Genomic DNA, 21908 nt, shown 5'->3' with positions numbered 1-21908 from the left:
ACTGGGATATTATCCCCTCTACAAGCTTACCAGGTATTTCACCACAGGAGTGGGGTCTGACATCCCTCTGGTCATGAGAAGAGACGACAGGCAGGAATACCAGTGAGGGATTCAGAGAATGAGAACCAAAACTACCTTGAGTCCTAAGAGTTCTCTAGCCTACAGTCTATAATCTGTGGGCTCGCAAAAGAATTGGACATGACTTAGCAACTAAACAAGTTTTGTACTTCAGAGAAATTTCCAAAGCTCTGTGCCAGAGAAAATTCGGCTTCACAGAGCTCTCAAAGGAAATTACCATGTTGGCAAGAGCTGAGAGAAAGCAGCCTTTTCTCTTAATCTGTAAGTCACCCCAGGATTAAGACACTTAGAGAACCAAAGGAATGAATTATGTTTGAGAGGAGCTATGCAACACAGAAGACACAGGACAATCATGACCAACTGTAGGAATCACCTACATCCCAGAGCACTTTATTAAGACCTTATTGCATTTAGACACTGATTGAGTTAAGCAAGTTTCCCTGTGCCTGGTCCCAGGCCACTCCATGTAGTTTCCCCAGGCAGATGGGAGCTGGGTCGCTGCGAGCAAAGGGCAGGACCCAGAGAGGAAGAATAATACCTCCGAGGAGCTCCAGAGGGGACAGTGGGCCTTGAGAGAGCCCTTAGGGTGAGCAGAGAGATCAGGAGTGTAGACTCAAGCCAGGGTCCAGGAGCAACATTCCCTGAGATGAGTCAAGCCCCAGTCCTCTCTGAGGATTCCAGAACAAAGGCTAGGTGTGGAGAGAGCAGGGGGTGTTACCTCCAGATGCTGCTGGAGCCACGGAAGCATGGCAGAGGCCTGGGTGATGGACATACACATAACCTTCGGCAACTGGGCTTTCCTACAATGACACTGGGAGATGAGCTATGTTATGGGGGAGCCATGTACCATGGTTGGGCTGGAGCAGCCAGCACCAGGCCTGGGGGGCTATGGGTCTGCTGGGGTGATCACAGCAGGCAAGGAAAGCCAACTGCATTCACGCAGGATGAAGCAGCATGCCTCCTCCATCAGCATAGGATAACTTCTCAGGCCTCTGAACGGATGCTCCCCTAATTCCTTAGTCCGGAAGTAGTTGTGGGGGGTGGAAGAGTTTTGTTAATCAAACCCAGCCTTCAAGTCTCCCAGGGATAACCTACCTCCAGAGACTAACGTGGCTGCTCCCACTTCCCCTGCTTTTCTTACAAGGCACTTGTTACAGGGCTGCTGAGGGGAGGGGTCAGCACTGGGAGGTGGCTCTGATGGTGGTGCCCAACCTACAGGTCAGGAGTCAGGATGGAGGTGGTGAGGGGCTAGCGACTGCCGTAGTACAGGCGTACTGCCAGGCCAATGAGCAGTGTGGCCAGGAAGAAGGCAGCGGTGAGCTGAAGCCGCAGCAGGGCGGCTGACAGCACGGCGTTGACCACTAGAGAGCAGGACACGACAAAGAGGCGTGTGATGCTGCTGCCGTGTTTCATGACGGCCGACATGAGCAGTCCATTCAGTGCCTGGCTCAGCACCACGAGTGCCATCCATCCCGAGAAACCCTCCAGGAGGCCTGGGCCGGGGCCACCACCTGCATGCAGACCTAGGTTTAGGAGCACACCAAAAGAGTAGAGGAAGAGGTTTTGAAGGGCCAGCGGCAGCCGCTGCCGCTTCATGAGCAGCTCTGTGTACACAGAGGACAAGCCGGAGATGAGGCAATACAGGATGAGAAGCAGCAGTCCCAGTGGAGTGATGTGCAGGGGCATGGGGCTCGTAGCAGCTGCTGAGGGGGGCCCGGGAAGGGTGGTCCCTGGGTCCTGGAGGCCCCCGGCTGCATAGCAGGCTCCGGCGGCCATCAGCAGCAGCAGCGCTAAGCCCTGGCGTGCAGAAAGGCGGTGTTGGAGGCAGAGGCAGTAGAACAGGGCTGTGCTTCCAATCTTGAGATTGCTCAGCACCTGGTAGGTGCTGGGGTCCATGTAACGTTGCAGGTAGATCACCAGGTTGTTGTTGGCGCCGTATAGCAGGGCTGACAGTGCAAACGGGGCGGCCTGGCGCCAGGGTGGGGTCCCCTGGGGCCATGCTTGCCAGCCCACCAAGAGGGAGAGGGCGCAGAGCAACAGCTTGGTCAGTTCAGTCAGCAGTACAGCCGAGGAGGGTCGGAAGGGCACACGGCCGTCCACGTGGCACAGTGCCAGCAATGGGGCATGGGCACCGTACATAGCAGTGGACAGGAGCAGCATCAGGGTCCAGCGGGCCTTCCTGGGACGGCCCAGGCCTGGCACACCCCCGTCCTCTACACTCATGCCCAAACTAGACCCTGGGTGGCCTGTGTAGCTAGCAAGGTGGGGTGAGGTGGGCTGGGGGTTGTGACACGTTCAGGGAAAATCAAGTTATGGAGCTGGCTCCCAGGAGGGAGGAGCCTTGAGAGAGAATACTGAGAGTCAGAGTTAGCTGCAGACTCCACAGTAAGGGCTAGAAGAGGAAGGGCGGATAGTCTTGGGGCCAGTCCCATGGGGTTATGGAGGCAAGGGGTTCAGGGTGTTGGCTGATGAGCCACTGTCCAGTCTCTGCAGGAAAGGAAGCAAGGCTGAAGGTGGTGGGAAAGCTGGAGACAGCAAATGGGTGAAAGCCAGGGTGGCCAGATATGGCATCTGTGGCTGAAGGCCTCCACCTGCTGCCCCCAGCTGCTCATCCTGCCTCCCTCATGGAATCCAGAGCTAGTCGGGCCCTTTGCGCAGTGATCGAAGATAGTCCCTCAATGTCTTCTCCACATTGGGCACAGCATATGCCTGAGCTACATATATGCCAGTGCAGGTGCCCACGGCAAAGCCCAATACTGCTGATGCCCTCAGTTTGGCCACCACATAGCCAGCCAGGAAGCCCTTGAGGAATGGAGAGGACAAGAATGAGGCATCCTGTAGAGGAAAATGTAGGAGAAAAGTCAGCCTGGCTTTCCCCTTCTCTACCTAGAAGCTACTCAAGCCGAGCTTAGCACATCCCACTAGCTACTCCTCCTTACTCTGGAAAACTGTAGTATGCTCCCCGAAGTTTTTCAAGATTCTGGGGCAGGAAAAGAACCTAGGAGTCATGACCACACAATGTCAGAACCCTGAGGTCTGAAAACTCTAACCAGAGAAGCCCACTGAGAGAGATGTCCCTGATGAATCTGAGCCCTGCGTGCTTCTCCAGTCTTATTTCCTAGAATGCTGCCCCTACTGCAGCCAGACCAAACTGCTTTCACCTCTCATATTCATCATGCTACCTCCCACTACAAGGGTTTTGCCTGTGCTGTTCCACCTGCCTGGAATGTTCCCTCCTCCCCTCTTTACCCTGTTAACCCCTATTTAAGATTCTAGTTCAACTGCCATTTATAGGGAAACATTCCTTGGGGTCACAGAGAACAGGAACTCAATAAACAACAACTTGCTGAATAAATCTCTACCACCCATTCAAAAGCATATTGGATAATAAAGCCTAAGGGGGGTGGGGTGGTGGTGGTAGGCAGCAGGCACACCTTTCTTTACCTGGCCTACACCACTGTTGACTTCATCTTCCACACGCTGCTGCAGGCGTTCCAGCTGGTTCTTGAGAAAAGCCAGGTCCTTAAGCTTGGGAAGAGAATCCTAGGACAAAGAAGAGGCTGGCTCCAGAAGGCTGACACAGCCCTCTACCCTGCTCAAGTCTGAGCCTGAGAAACCTCTTTCTATAAAACTTTCCTGATGTGATAGTAGTAAAAGAAGAAAGGCATTGAAAAATAAAGAATTCACATGAGGAAGGGATGACAGATGGGATCTGCATTGGTAACTTACAAACACTCTTACAGGAACTTTATACAGCAAGCAGTGTATAGGGGAGGAGAAGGGACAGCTGCTGCTGCTGCTGCTGCTGCTGCTGCTAAGTCACTTTAGTCATGTCCGACTCTGTGTGATCCCACAGACGGCAGCCACCAGGCTCCCCCGTCCCTGGCATTCTCCAGGCAAGAACACTGGAGTGGGTTGCCATTTCCTTCTCCAATGCATGAAAGTGAAAAGTGAAAGGAAGTCGCTCAGTCGTGTCCGACTCTTAGCGACCCCATGGACTGCAGCCTACCAGGCTCCTCCGCCCATGGGATTTTCCAGGCAAAAGTACTGGAGTGGGGTGCCATTGCCTTCTCTGAAGGGACAGCTAGGGGACCTTTAGTTAGGTTTATCAGGAAAGCACCAGTCAGTGAGTTAAGTGTGCATTCTTAGTCTCTCAGTCGTGTCTGACTCTTTAGACCCTATGAACTGTAGCCCTCCATGCTCCTCTGTCCACAGGATTTTCCAGGCAAGAATACTGCAGTGGGTTGCCATTTCCTCCTCCAGGGATTTTCTCCATCCAAGGATTGAACCCAAATCTCTGGCGTCTCCTGCACTGGAATCTTTACCACTGAGCCTCCTGGGAAGCCCATTAGTGAGTATAAGCTACCTGAAAGTCTGTCTCGTCCAGTGTGTTTGGAGGCCTAACACAGGAACTGCAGATACTTAGTAAATGTATGAGCGGTGCTGAACTTCCAGACTAATGGTGAGTAATGGCCTCAGGCAGTTCCTTGGACAATTTGGGGGTAAACCTGATTTCTACCTAGGCTTCTCCCCCTTCCTCCCTAAAGCCACCCCAAACGAAATGTGTGGATGTATGAGCTGGAGTTTGGTGAGGAGATAGGAAAGGTGGATGTCTGCAGGAGTATGAGTAAATGAATTCAGTGATTCTGGTCGTATGTAAGTATGAAATTAGTAAGTGCCCAAGGAATGTGATAGAAAACGGATGTGTCTCTGTGGTCTAGAAACTTCCCATCTCTAGAAGGAAAATTTCGGGGGTTAAGGAATGGAGTAGAGTTAGGAGTGTCTGCAAATAACTTAAGAATCGCTATGGTCCAAGAGTGGAAGGTGGGGGGACACTTGGGAGAATCCCTGGCTCTGCTTGCCTCGCGTAATGCTGTCACCCCACTTCCCTTTACTGAGGCAGTTGACAGGAGTAACTTCCCTTGTGGGCTTCCCTTGTGGCTCAGCTGGTAAAGAATCCTCTTGCAATGCGGGAGACCTAGGTTCGATCCCTGGATTGGGAAGATCCCCTGGAGAACGGGATACCTAGAACGGCTACCCACTCCAGTATTCTGGCCTGGAGAATTCCATGGACTGTACAGTCCATGCGGTCGCAAAGAGTCGGACACGACTGAGCAACTTTCACAGGAGTAAAAGTTTGCCCCCAGAAGAAACAAGGGGCACCCTCATCCAGGAGCCTTTCCAATTGTCGCCTCTCCCCAGGACTAAAAAGGCGGGAAGCCCACCCCCGACTGCAGACAATCCTGATGTCCACTCACCTTGTCATCCGCCATCTTCCCTGCAGAACTTGTTGCGCAGGCGCAGCACCGCCTCCCTCCTGGCAAACGCTGCCGCCATCTTTACTGAGGGCACAGGTACTTCCGGGGCATTTCAGGAAAAGGTGGAGGCGCTTTCCTGACGGTCCTCTTTTCGCAGATACTCCCACGTGACCTCTCTCATCGAGCTGCACCCCAGCCGCGCCAGGCTTCGTGTGCGCGTGCGCAGACGATCTGAACGCGATGATCTCACTTGTTCGCGTGTACGTTCTGCGTCCATTCTCCTGGAGGATCTTCCGCCGCTTGATGAGCTCACTGTTGAGCGGTGACGTCACCTTGTGCGCCGCGGTCCTTGAGCCTCCCCTAGACTTTCGGACGCGAACGCGCAGCCACTGGGAGATCTGGACGTCTTGTTTACACGCGCCACCTCTAGACTCCAGGCGCTACCTTGGCGGGTCCTTTCCCGCCCCTAGGACCCGGCCTCTGCTCCTCCCTGTGTTTGTGCGGCGCCCGTTGGCCTGGCGGATTCCAGCGCAGAGAGGCTGGACTTGTAGGCACAGCAGCTCCGGAGGCGTGCTGGGCTGAGTGAGGGCCGGCGAAGGCCGGCGGGAACGCGACCAGGGCTATGCTGGGCAAGGATTACATGCTGGCCATCATTCTGGTCAACTGCGATGGTGTGCACAGAGGGTCCAGATGGGAGGGTCGGGAGCTGAGGGAAAACGAGGGAGCGCGAAAGGCTACCTTTGGCTCAAAGACAGGGAGCCTGCCTTTAAGTTACTTGCGTACGTTATGTCTTGGGATGAGGACCAGGGGACAAATGAACCCAGATCTTTGCAATGCAGTATCCAAGGTTGGAAGCGCAAATATGGGTTGGAGGAAGGGTTATGACAGTGTTATTCTGAGTCCACAAATAAGCCCTCCCTCTCCAATCCTACGTTCCTGTAGACGACTTGTGGGGGGACCAGAGTCTGGAGGGGGAGCCAGGCTTGCCCCCTGGCTGGAGGAAGATCCGCGATGCTGCAGGTACTTATTATTGGCATGTACCCAGCGGTAGCACTCAGTGGCAGCGCCCAACCTGGGAGTCAGGAGATGCAGAGGACCCAGGCAAGGTAGGTGGAGTGCGAGGAGAGGGCTTGAGCTCATGTGTGGACCTAAGCTTGCCACACTGACCTATCCCTCTCTCTACAGAAGACAGAGGGAATTTGGGGACTTCGGCCTCCCAAGGGGAGATCCTTCTCCAGCCTGGAGAGCTCACTGGACCAGAGGTAAGGGGGAGAGGCCAGGCAGAAATGAAAAGCCTGGGGTTCCATAGCACTCAAAGATGCAGCTGGACCTGTTACAGTCTGCTTTCCAGCCCAAGTTCTGGGGTGGCACAGTGGTAAAGAATCCACTTGCCAATGCAGGAGATGCAAGAGCCGTGGGTTTGATCCCTGGTTCAGGAAAATCCCCTGAAGGAGGAAATAGCAACCTGCTCCAGTATTCTTGCCTGGGAAGTCCCATGGATAGAGGAGCCTGGTGGGCCACAGTCCATGGGGTTGCAGAGTCAGAAACTACTGAGCCACTGAGCACACACACATACACACTATGTTCTTGGTTCTGTCCCATATTCTTGATTCTCCCAGTGTTTCGTTTCTTGATCCAAGCTCTGTTTTTTGCTGTATGGTTGTTTTATGTATTCTGGGTCCTGACCTGTCATGTTCTACATCTTGCTGACTACCCTACCTTCTGTCCATGGAGGTTCCTATCCTGTGTTCAAGGGTCTTCTTGTCCTGATTTGGGGCACTGGTCCACATTTTGGACCCTGCTGCATGTTTGTAAGTTATATTCTATGTCCCGTGTGTTGAATTTTTCCTCAATTTTTAAGCCATGCTCTATATTACACTTATTTAATATGTCCTGGGCCCTGTCTCCCTCTGAGTTTACATTTGGGACTCTATATTCTGCTTCTTATCCCACATCTTGTGCCCATCAAGTAGTCTGGTTCTCACCATTGTGCCTTCTGTAGGAATTGTGATCCTTTTATGAGCTCTGCTCTATTCCAGTAACTCTCTGTCCTGGTATGGTGAAGAATCCTACATCCAGAGAATGGAGCCAGGGGCTAAGGTAGTGACTTAAGCCTGAGGGCCAGCCCAGGACTTTGGGGAGGGTCCCCCAGGGAAAGGTCAGGGGTGAGACTGGGCTGAGCAGAGGTGATAAAGGGTAGAGGGAGGTCTCCAGAGGGTTTATATATGTGGAGCCTGTGACACCCTGCCCACCCTACTTGATCCTGCTTCCCTTACTCAGGGGCCTTCTGTCCTTTCCTTCAACCTGTCAGTGCTTTGCAGTCCGCTCTCTGGGCTGGGTGGAAGTACCTGAAGAGGACCTGGTACCGGGGAAGAGCAGTATCGCTGTCAATAACTGCATCCAGCAGCTGGCCCAGACCCGAAGCCGCAGTCAGCCCCCAGATGGTGCCTGGGGTGAGGTGAGCTGGTTGACCCTTCGAGGTATTCAACCTAGCATCCAGCAGAGGTGGCTGTCCCTGAATTGCCTATTCCCCATGGCAGCCACCTTCATCTGAGCTCCGGCCTGACCTCTGCTTGGCAGGGCCAGAACATGCTGATGATCCTGAAAAAGGATGCCATGAGCCTGGTGAATCCCCTGGACCACAGTCTGATCCACTGCCAGCCTCTGGTGCACATCCGTGTATGGGGTGTGGGCAGCTCCAAGGGCCGGTGAGGACCCCCTGCATCCTTACAAGTGAGAGTTGCTTCTCCTTCCCCCTTGCAGGCTGTGATCCCCACTGATGCTCATTCCCTGTATTGAACCCCCGGACACAGGTCCTCTGACATGGACCCAAGCTCTGCCTCCCCTGCCTGATCCAGCCCTGGTTGGGGAGGGTGGGCTCCAGCCCAGCAGGGACAGACAGGGGAGAGTCTGAGAGGCTGGGCTGATTCTCTCCTGTGCTCCCACATGCTTCTGGAACAGTGACAGGTGAGTGACAGCCAAGTGCCTTGAGCTCCAGCCCTGATCTCCCTGTTCCATCCCTGCGTTAACTCTGACTTCCAGCCTCCTGCAGACACTGCAGGGCCCCCACCCCTACCCCAGCCCCATCTCTAGTCCTGCCCTACCCCCATCTCTGACCCTGCCAGGGACTTCGCTTTTGTGGCGGGTGACAAAGACAGCTGTATGCTCAAGTGCCATGTATTTCGCTGTGACGTCCCTGCTAAGGCCATTGCCAGTGCCCTACATGGGCTTTGTGCCCAGGTAAGGGCCAGGAGTTGGGTAGGGAGTGTGGGTATGGAGCTGGGTCTGAAGCTGCTAAGGTTGTTGGGTTAGGGTGGTATTGGCTCCCTTACCTCACTTCCCCCTCCCTTCACCGCATGCTGTCTACACTGTGTTTCAGATCTTGTCGGAGCGAGTGGAGGTCAGTGGTGATTCCCCTTGCTGCTCACTAGACCCCATTACCCCTGAAGACCTGCCTCGACAAGGTATGGGGGGCGGGGGGCAGGGCTGCAATGCAAAAACAGACTACTTTGGTGAAAGATGGGGAGGGAGATATTTAGTACTTCTCTGCAGATAGAGGACTTCTGAGGTATCCTTTCCCAGGGATCCCAAACCCTAAATTGGAGGAACATCCATGGCCTTTTTCCTATTTGCTCCAGTTCCCTTAGAAGGGTGGAGAAAGGGGTCATTGAGAGAGTACCCAGACCAACTTGGTGTATGTATTTCAGTGGAGCTACTGGATGCTGTGAGCCAGGCTGCTCAGAAGTACGAGGCACTGTACATGGGGACCCTGCCAGTCACCAAAGCCATGGGTGAGAACTGAGTGGGCTGGAGGGCTTGGGCTGTGTAAAGGAAGTGGAAGGTGGAAAAGGAAGGATCTACCACCATTTCTCAGAGTGCTCCCATGGCCTTCTGTAGCCTGGGATGTACTGCCCTTCTCCACTTAGGATTTGAAGCCTGATCCCAGCTATTCTGTTCCCATCTCTCTGAATCCTAAGTCAGTGAGAGGGGCTTAGACACTCCTTTGCAGATCCTTCTTTACGCCTGGGAGACACTGAGGTGGGCATGTCCCCCCTAGGCATGGATGTGCTGAACGAGGCCATTGGTACGCTCACCACCCGTGGGGACCGGGACACCTGGGTCCCTGCCATGCTCAGTGTGTCTGACTCTGTTATGACTGCACATCCCATTCAGGTACCAGCCAGAAAAGGGTGAAGTTGGGAGCTGTGGAGGGGTGGGCGGGGATGCTAAGTGGTTATTGCTTGCTATTGAAGTGCTCAAGGGGTCCAGCTAGTATCTGACCCTTCAGTGATTAGGCCTGATTTGGTCAGGCAGAGGCTGGTGCAGAGGAGGAACCACTGTGGCAGTGTCCTGTGCGCCTCGTGACCTTTATTGGTGTTGGTCGTGACCCACACACCTTTGGTCTCATTGCCGACCTGGGCCATCAGAGCTTCCAGTGTGCAGCCTTCTGGTGCCAGCCCCATGCAGGGGGACTCTCTGAAGCTGTGCAGGCAGCTTGCATGGTGAGTCAGGGGTGGGAATGGGTGGGTGGGATTGCCCTGCAGCTGCTCTATTCTGTTCACTGGGGTTCAGGATTAGCAGCCTCTCCAGAGATCACAGACCAGCACGCCAGGGCTGACTGTGGTTCGGGAGTATTTTATTTAACCTTCACACTGTTTTTAGTAGGTTTTAATTGTCAATATTTAAAGGCCAGGATATTTCACATAATAATAGCTATTCCTGTTTTTCTTTAAATGTCAGAAGCTCTGACACTTGGGTCCATATGCGTACATTTCAGCAAAATTGTGTAAGGGCTGTGCCTTATAGGGTGAGCATTCTCTTTCCTGTTTTCTCTCATTTAGGTTGTTTTCTGGTATCTGGGCATATGAATGTGGGATATTTGCACTCAGTTCAATTCACTTACTCACTGAAATATAAGTAGTTGCCAGAACTCAACCATACTTGACCCTGGGAATTCAGTGGTGTGGAAAGCATGGTCTTTTCCCTCACAGAACAGTTAGGTTAGAGCAGAGATAGATGAGAAGGAAGTTGCACATCACAGGATGATGGATGCTTTGGCCCCTTCAGAGGTTCAAGGAGGCTCTCTGAAACAGGTGATAGAAAACTGAGAGTTGAAAGTCCAAAGAGGAAAGTTATCCAAGTGAAGGGGAGTGGTTTCAAAGATGTGCTGTCAAGTACAGGGAACCACAGTGGTCAAAGTGAGAGGGATGTCAGTGTCTGAAAGAATGTAATTTACCTGGAATACACCAGTGGGGGTAGGGTTGGTGGGTGGAGGAAGGATGGATGGAATGAGAGACAGGGGCAGAAAGAATGGCAGAATCCAGGTCACAGAAGAACTTACAGGGTCGGGTGATGAGGTTGTTTCATCCTGAGGCACGATGAGTCATTGAAAGGTTTTGAGCAAGACAGTGAAGTCAAGTTTGTGGATTTGGAAGATGACTTAAACTACAGTACAGGTTTAAGATTTGGAAGACACCAGAGGAGTAAGAAGACCTTGTAAACCCTGTTGAATTCAGGAGAGAGAAGAACAGGGCAGTTTTGCACTGGGACTAGGTTGTAGAATGTCCCCTTGACGAGGGATTCCACTTTGCCAGGGGCCAGTCCACTGTAAGGAGAGAGAGAGAAAGCCAGCATAGCGGTAGGTATGGTTAAGAACACAGGCCCTACAATCAGAACTAGTTTTGAATTCCATCAATTTCTGACTCTGTTTCCTTGGGTAAATCATGTATTCTCATTGAATCTCACTTTCTTATTTGCAAAATGGTGATTATAACACCTGATAAATAACTGGATCAAGTAGAGTATGCAAAGAACTTAACACAGTGTCAGGCTTTCCTTAAATGCTCAGTAAATGCCAGGTTTTAGACTTTTTGTTAATGAGCTACCTGTAAATGTTGTAGGGGCTCCAGACATGGCAGGTTACCCGCTTCTTTCCTCCTGAGGCCTTGTCCTGCGGAAGCTTTCAGGGAGTCCAGGGGCCAGAAGGAGCTGGATCCTCACATTCCTCTTCTCCCTAGGTTCAGTACCAGAAGTGTCTTGTGGCCTCTGCAGCTCGAGGCAAGGCCTGGGGTGCCCAGGCCCGCGCACGCCTGCGGCTCAAGCGGACCAGCTCTGTGGACTCCCCAGGAGGTCCCCTGCCACTTCCCATGCTCAAAGGAGGGGTTGGGGGTGCAGGAGCAGCCCCTCGAAAGCGGGGTGTCTTCTCTTTTCTTGATGCCTTCCGGCTGAAACCCTCTCTGCTCCACATGCCCTAAGTTAATTGGGGAGGACTGGGGAAGGAGGCTCTGGGTCCACGCCCAATTCTGTACCCCTTCTTTCCCCAGGGGCCTGTAGCTCTCACCTTTTGGAGCCTTCTCTGCGTGCCCCATTGACACTTGCCCACCCTCTATTGCCCAATTCATTGTATGGGTGACTGAGAGGCCCTGTACCACAACCTAGGCTGCAGGCTCTCCTTTCCCTGGGTCCCTGTGTTCCTTGCCCCTGTCCAACCCTGGACAGTTGGCTCTACCTCAGCAACACTTTATAGCAAAATCAGTACAAATAAAAATCCCTCGGTGACCTCACTGGATGTAAGTATATTGGGCCTGGGACAGGGTTGGGAGTTAACAGCCTGTATGAGATGAGGGTCTATATCTGTCCTTGGTGTTGGTGGCAGCTGGTAGTCAGTCACATAAGGGGATGGGAGAGTTGGAAATCTGACTTCATTTAACAAGTATATTTCTGAAGGACTTCTCTGTGCTAGGCATTAAGTCGGCATTGGAGGTATAATCAAATAGGGGCTCCACCTTCTGAGACTGTCAAATAAACGAAAGTCAAGGACTGAAGATAACATGCAGTACAACTGGGAAGTCTCAGAGGGTTGTGGGAGCTCAGGTGAGACACCTCAGAAGTACCTGGTCTGAGACACTTTAAAGTGTACTAGGCTTCCAGATAAATATATTCCAACCAAGAGAGTGTAAACGTTCAGGGAAGTGGACAGAAGTTCTGGAAGTCCACTTGGCTAGATCACAGTGGGGCATATGTGGGGCAGGAGCTTCTGGTGGTGTAAACTTGCTTCTGAGAGCAACTGTGATTTGGAGAGGGAACCACAGGGGACTTAAGCTCCTAGAGCAGCACCTCCTGGAAAATAGCCCCATTTCGTACCATATAGTCAGCACTCCCGACTGTTAAGTAGCTGAAATAGACGGAGTTGGAGCAGGGTCTCGACGGCGATTTTCAGCGTTCCTGAATTGTCCATCCTGGAGGGTCCAGGAAATCTGCCCTGTCGGGGGCGTGTCCTAGCCGGCTGGGTGCGGCCGCCCCGGAAATGACGTGATGCCCCGCTGGCCGTGCGGAAGTGGAGATGGCGGAGCTGTATGTGAAGCCGGGTGAGCGAGGCGGGTGGGCTAGGGAGCTGGGTCCTCCCCTGGCCCAGGCTGGGGGCGGTTACCGTGTGGGGTGCGGACCCTCTGTCGCCCCCTCGGGCTCGCTTCACGTCTTCTCACTTTTGCAGGCAACACGGAGCGCGGCTGGAACGATCCGCCGCAGTTCTCCTATGGGCTGCAGACCCAGGCTGGCGGACCCAAGCGCTCGCCTCTCACCAAGAGGGTCGCCGCTCCCCAGGATGGAGCCCCCAGAGGTGCGTGAGAGCCCTGTGTGCCGAGACCCCCCGAGAATGGGCTGTGCCGGGATAAGCTTGCCCCGCTAGCCTATTTTTCTCTTCTGAGGACTTACTGAGGGAGAGAGGTTGGAGTCCCAGAAAGGGGCTCGGTTCAGGCCTTTTTCTGAGCTCCTCCGAATCGATGGACGTGGATTTGGGTGGACTCCGGGACTTGGTGATGGACAGGGAGGTCTGGTGTGCTGCGGTTCATGGGGCCGCAAAGAGTCGGACACGACAGAGCGACTGAACTGAACTATCTGTTGCCCAGGTTTGTCTCCAAAGAATCTGCTTTCGTTCTAGGTGACCTCATCCAGACTTACGGTTTTTAATGTAGTTTTTGTTACCAAATTATTTTCAAATTCTGTTCCAAACTTGGATCTTTTCTCGGAACCCCATGGTGGTACATCCATTTGTATGTTCTACCTCATCACTGGACTGTATGATAAGCATCTCAGACTTAACGTGTCATTCATGTAATCAGTATCATCTACTGAGCACCTGCTGTGTTTGAAGGCAAACTAGACAGCAGTGAACAAGACAAAAAGTTTTGTTTTCTTGGCGGAAGATGAAACTTTGGAGAAAGATGAAATGGTGGTAAGGACTCTGCAGAGAAATAAAACAGGGTGATGTGAGAGTCATTGGGTAACTAAGGTATCCGAAGGGCTGACATTTAAGCTGAAACCTGAAGGATTAAAAAGGCAGTCATGCAAAGATCAGGTGCAAGAGTATTCCAGGCATTAGAAACAGCTAGTGCAGAAGCCCAGAGGTAAGTTTGGCAAATTTAGACTAAAGGAATATCTGATGGCTAGAGCATACTGGGCTAGGGATAGAGTTGAAGATGATCTGTGGCACTTTAAGGGCTTCCCAGGTGGCACCATGGTAAAGAGTCTGCCTGCCAGTGCAGGAAATTGAGGAAACACAAGTTCGATTTTTGGGTCAGGAAGAGCCCCTGGAATAGGAAATAGCAACCCACGCCAGTATTCTTGCCTGGAAAATTCCATGGACAGAGGATCCTGGTGGGCTACAGTCCATGGGGTTGCAAAGAGTGGGACATGATTGAGTGATGACTGATGTGACCCTGAATAGGGGGCTCAGATTCAGCTCTTTTCATCCCTCTATTATCCACACCTATAACATTGCAGAGTTACGATATAAATCAGTTTCTTAACCTTATCACTACTGGCCTTTTGGGCCAGATCATTCTTTTTTGTGAGGGATTGTCTTGTACATGTAGGTACATTGTAAGATGTCTGCAGCATCCCTGGCTTCTACTCACTGGATGCCAGTAGCACCCACCCAAAGTTGTGACAGTCAAAAGTGTCTCCAGAGGTTTGGAGGCAAAATCTCCCCAGATTGAGAAACACTGACTGACTTACATGTTTAAAAAGATCACTGTGTTTGCTCTGTGGAAAACAGATTTTAGGGAAGAAGTGAAAAAAACTATAACACAGGTAAAATATGATAATTTGGCCAGGGGTAGGAGTACTAGAGGTAGTAGTAATTGGATGGATATGGACAAAGTCAGTAGGAATGAGTAGATACAGTAGGTGAGGTGAAAGAAGAGGCTATGTAACTTACATTTTTTCACTTGAGGAACTGGATGGTGTTCATTGATATGGGATAACTGGGTTTTGGCAGGGTAGGAGAAAAGCAAGATTTCTGTCTTGGCCATGTTGACTTTGGGCTGCTACTTTGGGGAGAGCTCTGGGCCTGAATTATAGAAATGTGTCACTATCATATGAATAGTATTTAATGTCATGAACTTGAGTACAAAAAGTAAAGACAGGACTCAAGACAGAACCCTAGGGTTCTCTAGCATTTCAAGGTTGAAGAGAGAATTAGCAAAGGAGGCTGAGAAATGACCAGTGAAGTAAGAAAAGTAGAATTACTCTTTGGGAGAGAGTAGGATCTTGATTCAACCCTGATGAATGCTGCTGAGAAGTAAGTAAGATGGAGAAAAGGGACCACTTGATTTGACAGACGTAGCAATCACCAGTGATCCTAACAGAAGCATTCAGGAGTGATGAGAAGTAGGGCAGTACCTGAGGATGGAATGTGAGGTAAGGGAGAGTTCTGCGTGCTGATGGGATGGCTCAGTAGAGGGAGAACTGATTGCTCAGGGGAAAGGGATGACTGCAGGAGCAAAGCCCAGAGAAGGCAAGAGAGGTGGGTAGAGCCCAGCTGGAGAGAGAGCCTCTGGGAGAAGCGGGAGCCTTTCATCTATTAGAAGAGAAAGGAAAGTAGCTCCAGGTGCAGGTGGGTAGGCAGAACTGGTGGTGAGAAGATGAGTGTTCCTGTTTAATGACCTTTATTTTCTCGGTGAAATGTGAGGCAGGGTCAGAAGTAGACATCAAGGAAAGGAAAATAAAGGGAGAAGGTAGAAAAGTTTATAGGCGATAAGATGTGGAAATAATTGTTCTGAAGAGGAGAAAAAAGAGGCAAAGTATAGGATTTTCAGGCAGTGTTAGATTTTTTTTAAAATCTGTAGCTATGAATTTAAACCCACGCTCCCTGCAATTGAAGGTGGATTCTCAACCAGGGAGACCACCAGGGAAGTCCCTGTGTTGCTGCTGCTGCTAAGTCGCTTCAGTCGTGTCCGACTCTCTGCGACCCCATAGACGGCAGCCCACCAGACTCCCCTGTCCCTGGGATTCTCCAGGCAAGAACACTGGAGTGGGTTGCCATTTCCTTCTCCAATGCATGAAAGTGAAAAGTGAAGTCGCTCAGTTGTGTCCAACTCTTAGAAACCCTATGGACTGCAGCCCACCAGGCTTCTCCGTCCATGGGATTTTCCAGGCAAGAGTACTGGAGTGGGGTGCCATTGCCTTCTCTAGGCAAGTCCCTGTAGCTATATCAATTTAAAGGGAGTGATTTTAATGCACCTTGAAAATCTGAGTAACTGCGCTAGAGGGTAGGAGGGGTGGACACTGTTGTTGAGAACAAGACAGATGATGAGATGCTGAAGGAGAGTGGTCACTGGAGGTGAGGTCAAATTGACAGACCAATTAGATGAATTATCATCCATGTGCATATTAATACATGAAAGTAATTTTTGACTTTTCTTCTCCAGTATTCTCATTTTTCATAGTGATTCTGCCATCGTGTCATCAAAGTCAGATACCAAGAGTCACTCTTGGCTCCTGTCTTTCACCCCCATTCCATCAAGATTTGTTCTGTCTCCTCCTAAATAAATCAGACCACCCCATTTCCCCTTGTCTACTCTCACTCTAGTCCCTGCCAGCATTCTCTTTCCTGGACTGTTGTTAACCTCCCAACTGGTATCCCTGCCCTTCTTTACCTATTCTCATCGACTTTTCACAGACCATAAAGAGTGAACGCCATAAAACACAAGTTTAGTGACATCATCCCCTGCTTTTATAAACCTGGCAATGGTTTCCTGTTACCATTAATGGAGTAATAGCTCAAAACTGGGCTTCCCTGGTAGCTCAGCTGGTAAAGAATCCGCCTGAAATGCAGGAGACTCCAGTTCGATTCCTGGGTCAGGAAGATCCCCTGGAGAAGGGATAGGCTACCCACTCCAGTATTCCTGGGCTTCCCTGTGGCTTAGTCGGTAAAGAATCCACCTGCAGTGCGGGAGACCTTGGTTTGATCCCTAGGTTGGGAAGATCTCCTGGAGAAGGGCATGACAACCCACTCCAATATTCTTGCCTGGAGAATACCCATGGACAAAGGAGCCTGGTGGGCTACAGCCCATGGGCTCGCAAAGAGTCGGACATGACTGAGCGACTAAGCGCAGACAGCTCAAGACCAAACTCCTCCAAAGTCCTGCAGGGTCTGGACCCCTACTTACCTCTCCAGTGAAAGCTCATAATTTCTCAGTGTTAAGCATTTCTAGCCACACAGGCCTTGTTTCTGTTCCTTGAACATCAGGACTTTTCCCTTCTCTTGGGCACTGCCGTTACCTATACCCTCGTACTTGGTTCCTTCAACTCTTAATGACTGCATCTATCTCATCCAAGTTCTTAACTTTGTGAGCACTTTTTGCTACTCACTTTAGCAGCTGTACCTATATTCTTACACTTAATCATCGTAACCTTGTGAAATAAGTGCTGCTACTGTAATATCCCCATTTTATAGAAGAGGAACCCAAGCTCAGAGGTTAAAAGTAACTTGCCAGATGTCACATTGTGTTGAATTAGGGCAAACTTTGACATCACCTTAGAAGGCCTTCCTTGAACAGTCTAGGTAGGGTCCTCTACTACTATTCTGCTTTACCACAGCATCCATTTTTATTTCTTTGTATATAAGCCACATTTGCTTGATCCTGCTTTATCTTTTCAGTCCCTACCTCAGAGACATCTCCTGGGCTCCCCCCAATGGGGCCTCCACCTCCTTCAAGTAAGGCTTCCAGACCCCCCCAATTTGTGGGGAGCTGTCCTCCCTCCAGAACGGAGCCCATGGATTCCCCAGTCGTTGAGTCTGAGACTCTGCTGGAAGATGTACTGAGACCTTTGGAACGGGCATTGGAGGACTGCCGTGGCCACATAAAGGTAAGTGGGAAAGCTCCCATCAACAGCCAGATGCAGGTGTGGCTCCCAAAGGTAGACCCTCTGACCTGATGAGCAGTCTTAAAGGAAAGTAGAGTGGTCTTAGGCCCTTAGAATCCCATGGAGAGAGGAGCCTGGTGGGCTACAGTCCATGGGGTTGCAAAGAGTTGGACACAACTGAGCGGCTGACACTTTCACTTTCCTTATTGTAAAGCAACACTATAGAATTAATTTTTAACCATCTGAAAAACTCCAGAAATTTAAAAATTCTAGCCATACACACATTTTCCTTGAAAAGAGATCCATAGATTTCATCAGATTCTTAGTGGGGCCTCTAATCTTTTCGTAAAGAACCATAACTCAGATTGAGTATAAAGTTCCTGGGCCAGACAGAGCATGTGCTGCCTACCCTGCCCCTGCAGGGCTGGCAGCACTGACTTGGAGGGTGCTTCTGTCTCGCAGAAGCAGGTATGTGATGACATCAGCCGACGCCTGGCTCTGCTGCAGGAACAGTGGGCTGGAGGGAAGCTGTCAATGCCTGTAAAGAAGAGGATGGCTCTGCTGGTGCAAGGTGTGGTGGGGTCCCTTGGTATAGCCTAACCCCTCATCCTGCCATGGTTGTCCGAGTTGGACTAGGTGCTGAGATTTTGACTGGGGGAGGGGGGAGGAGTGGCAGCTATATCTTTGGCTCCAGGTTGCTTGCTCAGCCCCTCTCTCTCCTCAGAGCTTTCAAGCCACCAGTGGGATGCAGCAGATGACATCCACCGCTCACTCATGGTTGACCATGTGACTGAGGTCAGTCAGTGGATGGTGGGAGTTAAAAGATTAATTGCGGTAAAGAGGAGTCTGTTTTCAGAGGAGGAGGCCAATGAAGAGAAATCCATAGCCACAGCTGAGCAGAACCAAACTGTACCAGGCATCCAGCATGACCTGTGATCCTGTGGGTTCCCCAGACTCATCTCACACCATCTCCTGTGCCTTGGCATGGGAGGCTTCTCTAACTTGACTCCTTTTTACCACTGGGAAGACGGTCTGCCCATGGGAAACTCTGGCCTGACCCATTTCTGGGGGAAGAGGTCTCACCTGGACCACAACGAGGTTGCTTTATCATACCATATGCATTTCAATAAAAACATCTCAATATAGTGGGCCCTGGGTAGGAGAGATGAGCGAGCCCTTCATATGTTCCCTCTGGTGTTCTTGACTGCTCTGCTTCTTGTTTTCCTCTATTCATCATGAATGGCCTTGCTAAGCATGAGTAGATTATCACCTGGCACTTTCCCCCAAATTACATGGAAACATACATCCCTTTCTGGGCTGAGTCATCTATGTTTGGATGACTTTGTTTCAACATGGAAACAAAGGCTCAAATAGCATGGGGAGATTTTTTTCTCTTAAAAGGAGGAGACTGCTTATTTGCATTGCATCACCCTTGATGTATGCAAGTGCTACAGAGATTATAACATAGCTATATAAACTGAAGGTGAAAAGGACCAGATTGTTGCAATATGGGAACATGATTTTTCCCCATGGGGGCAGGGGAGGGGGAGCAGGATTATGACTCTTTATCTGACTCACCAAATAAGCTGCTGCCTCGGTTTGGGCCCTAAGGTCTTCTAACACTTTGAGGACAACAGAACCAGGTGGAAGGGGCCAGGAGGTTCACATCATGCTGTGAGAAGGGAGAGTACAGGTTTTCAGTGTTGGAATAAGGTTGGTACTTACAAGTAGGAGGCAGAAAAGGCATGGGGAGAGACCAAAGAAGGCTGTAGGCTGGGGCAGTGCCTCTTGTTTCCTGCTTTGAAACAACTAGGGAGGGACTGCTAGAGAGGCTGATTCCGGGAAGGGTGCTTCCTGGAAAGGCTTGAACTGCCCTCGGCAGGGGTCAGGCTATTGCTGTTTATGGTTTGGCAGCTCCTATGACCTGTCCCCAAAGTCTGCCTCAGGGTCTAATTGCTGTTCAAAGTGGGCCCAGAGGGAGCTAGGAAGGGACCTGGGACCTCTAATCCTAACCAGGTTTGCTGGGACCCTTACATTATGGCTGAGCTGGGAAGATCAACATTGAGGAGAACACTGGAGCCAAGACATTTCTTTGAATGTTTACTAAGCAGTCAGAAAGTGACATTCTCCATTCCCCTGGCCCAGCCTCAGCTGTAACCAAGTGCCAGGGGTTGGGAGGAGTGGCTACAGACCAAAGAAAGTAGAGCTAAGGGCTTGGCAAGTTGCCTACTCCTATCCCTGGTCTAGCTGCCTCAGACCCAACATGGAGGCCCAGAACCAACATATCACCCCCTTCCAGATTAGATGAGGCCAGTAGGCCTTTGGATACCCCAGAGAAAGGAGGTAGCGGCAGCAGCGTGACGGAGTCCTCTCATTCCACATGTGGTCATCTGCACTGGATCAGATGTCCATTCCAAACTGTTCATCATCTGGGGAGAGAAAGGGCAGGACTGGTTGCTGGGCTGGCAGTCTGTGGCTTCGGTGTTAGTTCAGACAGCCCCCTCAGAACTGACCCCCACCCCCAATCTACATAATTGGGGCTTTTGGGTTCAAAGCCATATTAAAATTTTAGGGCCTGCTTTCCTTACCGGGTATCTCTTCCTCTGTCTCCTTCTGCTCCGTCAGCTCCTCTAGCTTGGGGGGTGGGGCTGTTGGAGGCGCTGTGACCCCGGGAATCTGGGGGAGGCAGCAGGGAGGCCTCCGGGCAGTGGGCGAGTTCTTGCACTCCAGCAGGAACTTTAGGTCGTAGATGATCCTGGTGCCTGTCAAGGGGTAGGGGCTAGGTAAGAGGCAGGAGCTTGGGTACAAAGCTGTTTGGGACCCCAGACACAGGTCTTTTAGGTGCCAAGGGGTTACATCTCCCCCTTTCTTAAGGGCTACTGCTCTGCAGCCCAGTCAGGATCTCAGCTGACTAGCTCTCATAGCACTTGGAAGGCTTCTGGGCCTAACCAAGATGTGTCTGAGCACCATAGAGCAAGTGGGGCATCCCAGCTGGTCTAGGCAGGGGCTTTTGGTTTAGGGGAGCTCCAGGAGCACCACCAGACTTGGAGCTCAAGAACTTCTGGAGGTTCCTGTCCTCTGCTGGCTCTGAACTTCACCTATCTGGTTCAAAAGGTAGGGCCTAGCCCTTTAGCCCCAGGTGGATGAGGAAGCCAAAGAACAGATGTGAAGGCTAGTGCTGCCACCTGGGCTTGGACAGGGAGGGGCAGTGCTCCTCCTCTGAAACCCAGGGACAGGCTCTTCTCATCCGGACCCCTCCCAAGTCCTGTCAGGCTCAGCTCAGCCCAGAGGACTTGGCCCCTGCCATGTCCTCACAAGGCCCTACCTCTTCTCACTCCTCCCCTTTGCCTGCGTGGCAGGAACCCCTAAGTAGGTGTGATTCCAGGCTGCTCCACCAATCATGCACCAGGCAACCCAGCCAGCACAGCGGCCTAAAGCCCCTGCCCCCGACTGCCCCCACCTCCAGCCCCCGATCCCCACCATTTGCAGCTTTGCAAAACCCAGTTGCTTCCTGCTGAGGCCACACAGCCAAGGGGCCAAAGCTCCTGCTATAACTCCCAGGCAGCAATACTGGCAGGGGTGGGTGAACAAGGAGCCCAGAACCCAGGCCACAGTGATGATTTCCGCCCAGAGTCACCCGGAAAATAGGCAGAAGGCCATGTTGCATCACTTCCAGGTTTTAGGGAACCGAACATAGGTTCCAAGAACCCACCCCGCTAAAAGCTAAAATATGCAAGGGGGCCTGCACACAACTCCAGTCCCGCACCTCCCCGCCCACGTTCCGCGACAAGCACACGCAGGCCTGCCTGCTGCCTGTCGACCCTGGCCCGGCCCTCTGACCTCCGGGGGTTGCGGCGTATAGCGTGCCCCCGGCCCGCCCCCGGCGTGCTGCCGTAGCAGTCGGGCAGCCCTTCCCTGCCCCCATGAATCGGGCAGCTGGTGGATGAGGGCATAGCGAACGGAAAGAGCAGGAAGGCAGTGGCTGGTGCTGAGGACGCTGAGCGCAGTCTGTCGCGGACTCTGCCTACCATGTGCGGTCGCAGCCACAACACCGGGACGACGTCACGCCGGGGGCGGGCCGGCCGTCACTCAACCCGAAGATCCCGCCCTACCCTCGTGGAAGCAAGCCCCAAACTCAGCGAAAGTTTGAGAGTGTCCCCGGACCTGCCCTGGCCTCCAGTTCCTCCTGGCCCCAAATAGGCCAGCCTGCTTTTGCCTATGAGCGCTGCAGTCACTCAGTCATTTACTATTTACTGTTTCCAGTGGGTGCTGGGAACGCGTGAGGTATGGCACACGTTTTTTGCTTGTATTCATCCATTCCTCTCAACAGTTGGATAGTAAGACACTATTATTAGTTAAGTTACAAGTGAGGACACCAAAGCCCAGAGAGGTTACGTCATGGTTGGAAGTCATGGATCTTGTATT

General features: G+C 51.8%; 5 protein-coding genes and 1 long non-coding RNA gene across 14 annotated transcripts in view; 2 read left to right on the top strand and 4 right to left on the bottom strand.

Annotated features, from left to right (window-relative positions):
• Nucleotides 1-433: 433 nt before the first annotated feature.
• Nucleotides 434-2304, bottom strand: SLC35A4 (solute carrier family 35 member A4). Its single transcript, XM_070374466.1, has one exon. It carries the CDS (start codon nucleotides 2299-2301, stop codon nucleotides 1327-1329), a length of 975 nt encoding a protein of 324 aa, XP_070230567.1. The 5' UTR covers nucleotides 2302-2304; the 3' UTR covers nucleotides 434-1326.
• Nucleotides 2305-2715: 411 nt separating this feature from the next.
• On the bottom strand, nucleotides 2716-5398 carry LOC102285638 (SLC35A4 upstream open reading frame protein). The gene is made up of 3 exons (XM_005900198.3): nucleotides 5337-5398; nucleotides 3523-3621; nucleotides 2716-2913 (listed from the first exon to the last, which is right to left on the bottom strand). Exons 1-3 carry the CDS (start codon nucleotides 5349-5351, stop codon nucleotides 2716-2718), a joined length of 312 nt encoding a protein of 103 aa, XP_005900260.2. The 5' UTR covers nucleotides 5352-5398.
• Nucleotides 5399-5521: 123 nt separating this feature from the next.
• APBB3 (amyloid beta precursor protein binding family B member 3) lies at nucleotides 5522-11899 on the top strand. Of its 8 annotated transcripts, none has more exons than XM_005900197.3 (12): nucleotides 5522-6007; nucleotides 6279-6442; nucleotides 6522-6598; nucleotides 7376-7436; nucleotides 7648-7794; nucleotides 7917-8044; nucleotides 8462-8576; nucleotides 8716-8800; nucleotides 9044-9127; nucleotides 9394-9509; nucleotides 9647-9838; nucleotides 11354-11899. In XM_005900197.3, exons 1-12 carry the CDS (start codon nucleotides 5959-5961, stop codon nucleotides 11588-11590), a joined length of 1455 nt encoding a protein of 484 aa, XP_005900259.1. In that variant the 5' UTR covers nucleotides 5522-5958; the 3' UTR covers nucleotides 11591-11899. The 8 variants fall into 8 exon arrangements, with proteins under 8 accessions (XP_005900259.1, XP_070230559.1, XP_070230560.1 ...); XM_070374458.1 differs by having other exon boundaries at nucleotides 7877-8044; XM_070374459.1 differs by lacking the exon at nucleotides 7376-7436 and having other exon boundaries at nucleotides 7877-8044.
• On the bottom strand, nucleotides 10696-12615 carry LOC138988556 (uncharacterized). Its single transcript, XR_011464831.1, has 3 exons — nucleotides 12480-12615; nucleotides 11222-11349; nucleotides 10696-10941 (listed from the first exon to the last, which is right to left on the bottom strand). It is a non-coding gene; the product is annotated as an uncharacterized lncRNA (long non-coding RNA).
• Nucleotides 12529-21908, top strand: part of SRA1 (steroid receptor RNA activator 1) — a 25052-nt gene continuing 15672 nt past the window's right edge. Inside the window, exons 1-5 of one of the 2 annotated variants that reach the window (XM_005900191.3) lie at nucleotides 12529-12703; nucleotides 12829-12954; nucleotides 17278-17486; nucleotides 17946-18054; nucleotides 18208-18633. In XM_005900191.3, the coding sequence (XP_005900253.2) occupies nucleotides 12679-12703; nucleotides 12829-12954; nucleotides 17278-17486; nucleotides 17946-18054; nucleotides 18208-18419 (681 nt within the window). In that variant the 5' untranslated portion in view covers nucleotides 12529-12678 and the 3' untranslated portion in view covers nucleotides 18420-18633. Of the gene's footprint in view, nucleotides 12704-12828; nucleotides 12955-17277; nucleotides 17487-17945; nucleotides 18055-18207; nucleotides 18634-21908 lie in introns of those variants that run through there. The other variant, XM_070374467.1, reaches the window with a different exon arrangement.
• Nucleotides 19450-21436, bottom strand: EIF4EBP3 (eukaryotic translation initiation factor 4E binding protein 3). The gene is given in 4 exon segments (XM_005900190.3): nucleotides 19450-19912; nucleotides 20072-20245; nucleotides 21324-21363; nucleotides 21365-21436. Coding segments are annotated over 4 exon segments (315 nt in total). The 3' UTR covers nucleotides 19450-19883.

The sequence above is a fragment of the Bos mutus genome, chromosome 7 (genome assembly GCF_027580195.1).
Source record: "Bos mutus isolate GX-2022 chromosome 7, NWIPB_WYAK_1.1, whole genome shotgun sequence".
Lineage (NCBI taxonomy): Eukaryota > Metazoa > Chordata > Mammalia > Artiodactyla > Bovidae > Bos > Bos mutus.
The sequence above is the reverse complement of the archived record's forward strand: the minus strand, read 5'-3'. Positions and strand labels throughout refer to the sequence as shown.

Bases quoted from the DNA above. Each gene is read 5' to 3' on its own strand.
- SLC35A4 (XM_070374466.1), bottom strand. From the start codon at position 2,301: ATGAGTGTAGAGGACGGGGGTGTGCCAGGCCTGGGCCGTCCCAGGAAG.
- LOC102285638 (XM_005900198.3), bottom strand. The intron at 2,914-3,522 runs GTAAAGAAAGGT...TTTCCTCTACAG, and splicing joins TCAACAGTGGTGTAGGCCAG to GATGCCTCATTCTTGTCCTC.
- APBB3 (XM_005900197.3), top strand. From the start codon at position 5,959: ATGCTGGGCAAGGATTACATGCTGGCCATCATTCTGGTCAACTGCGAT. The intron at 6,443-6,521 runs GTAGGTGGAGTG...CTCTCTCTACAG, and splicing joins ATGCAGAGGACCCAGGCAAG to AAGACAGAGGGAATTTGGGG. The intron at 8,801-9,043 runs GTATGGGGGGCG...TATGTATTTCAG, and splicing joins TGAAGACCTGCCTCGACAAG to TGGAGCTACTGGATGCTGTG.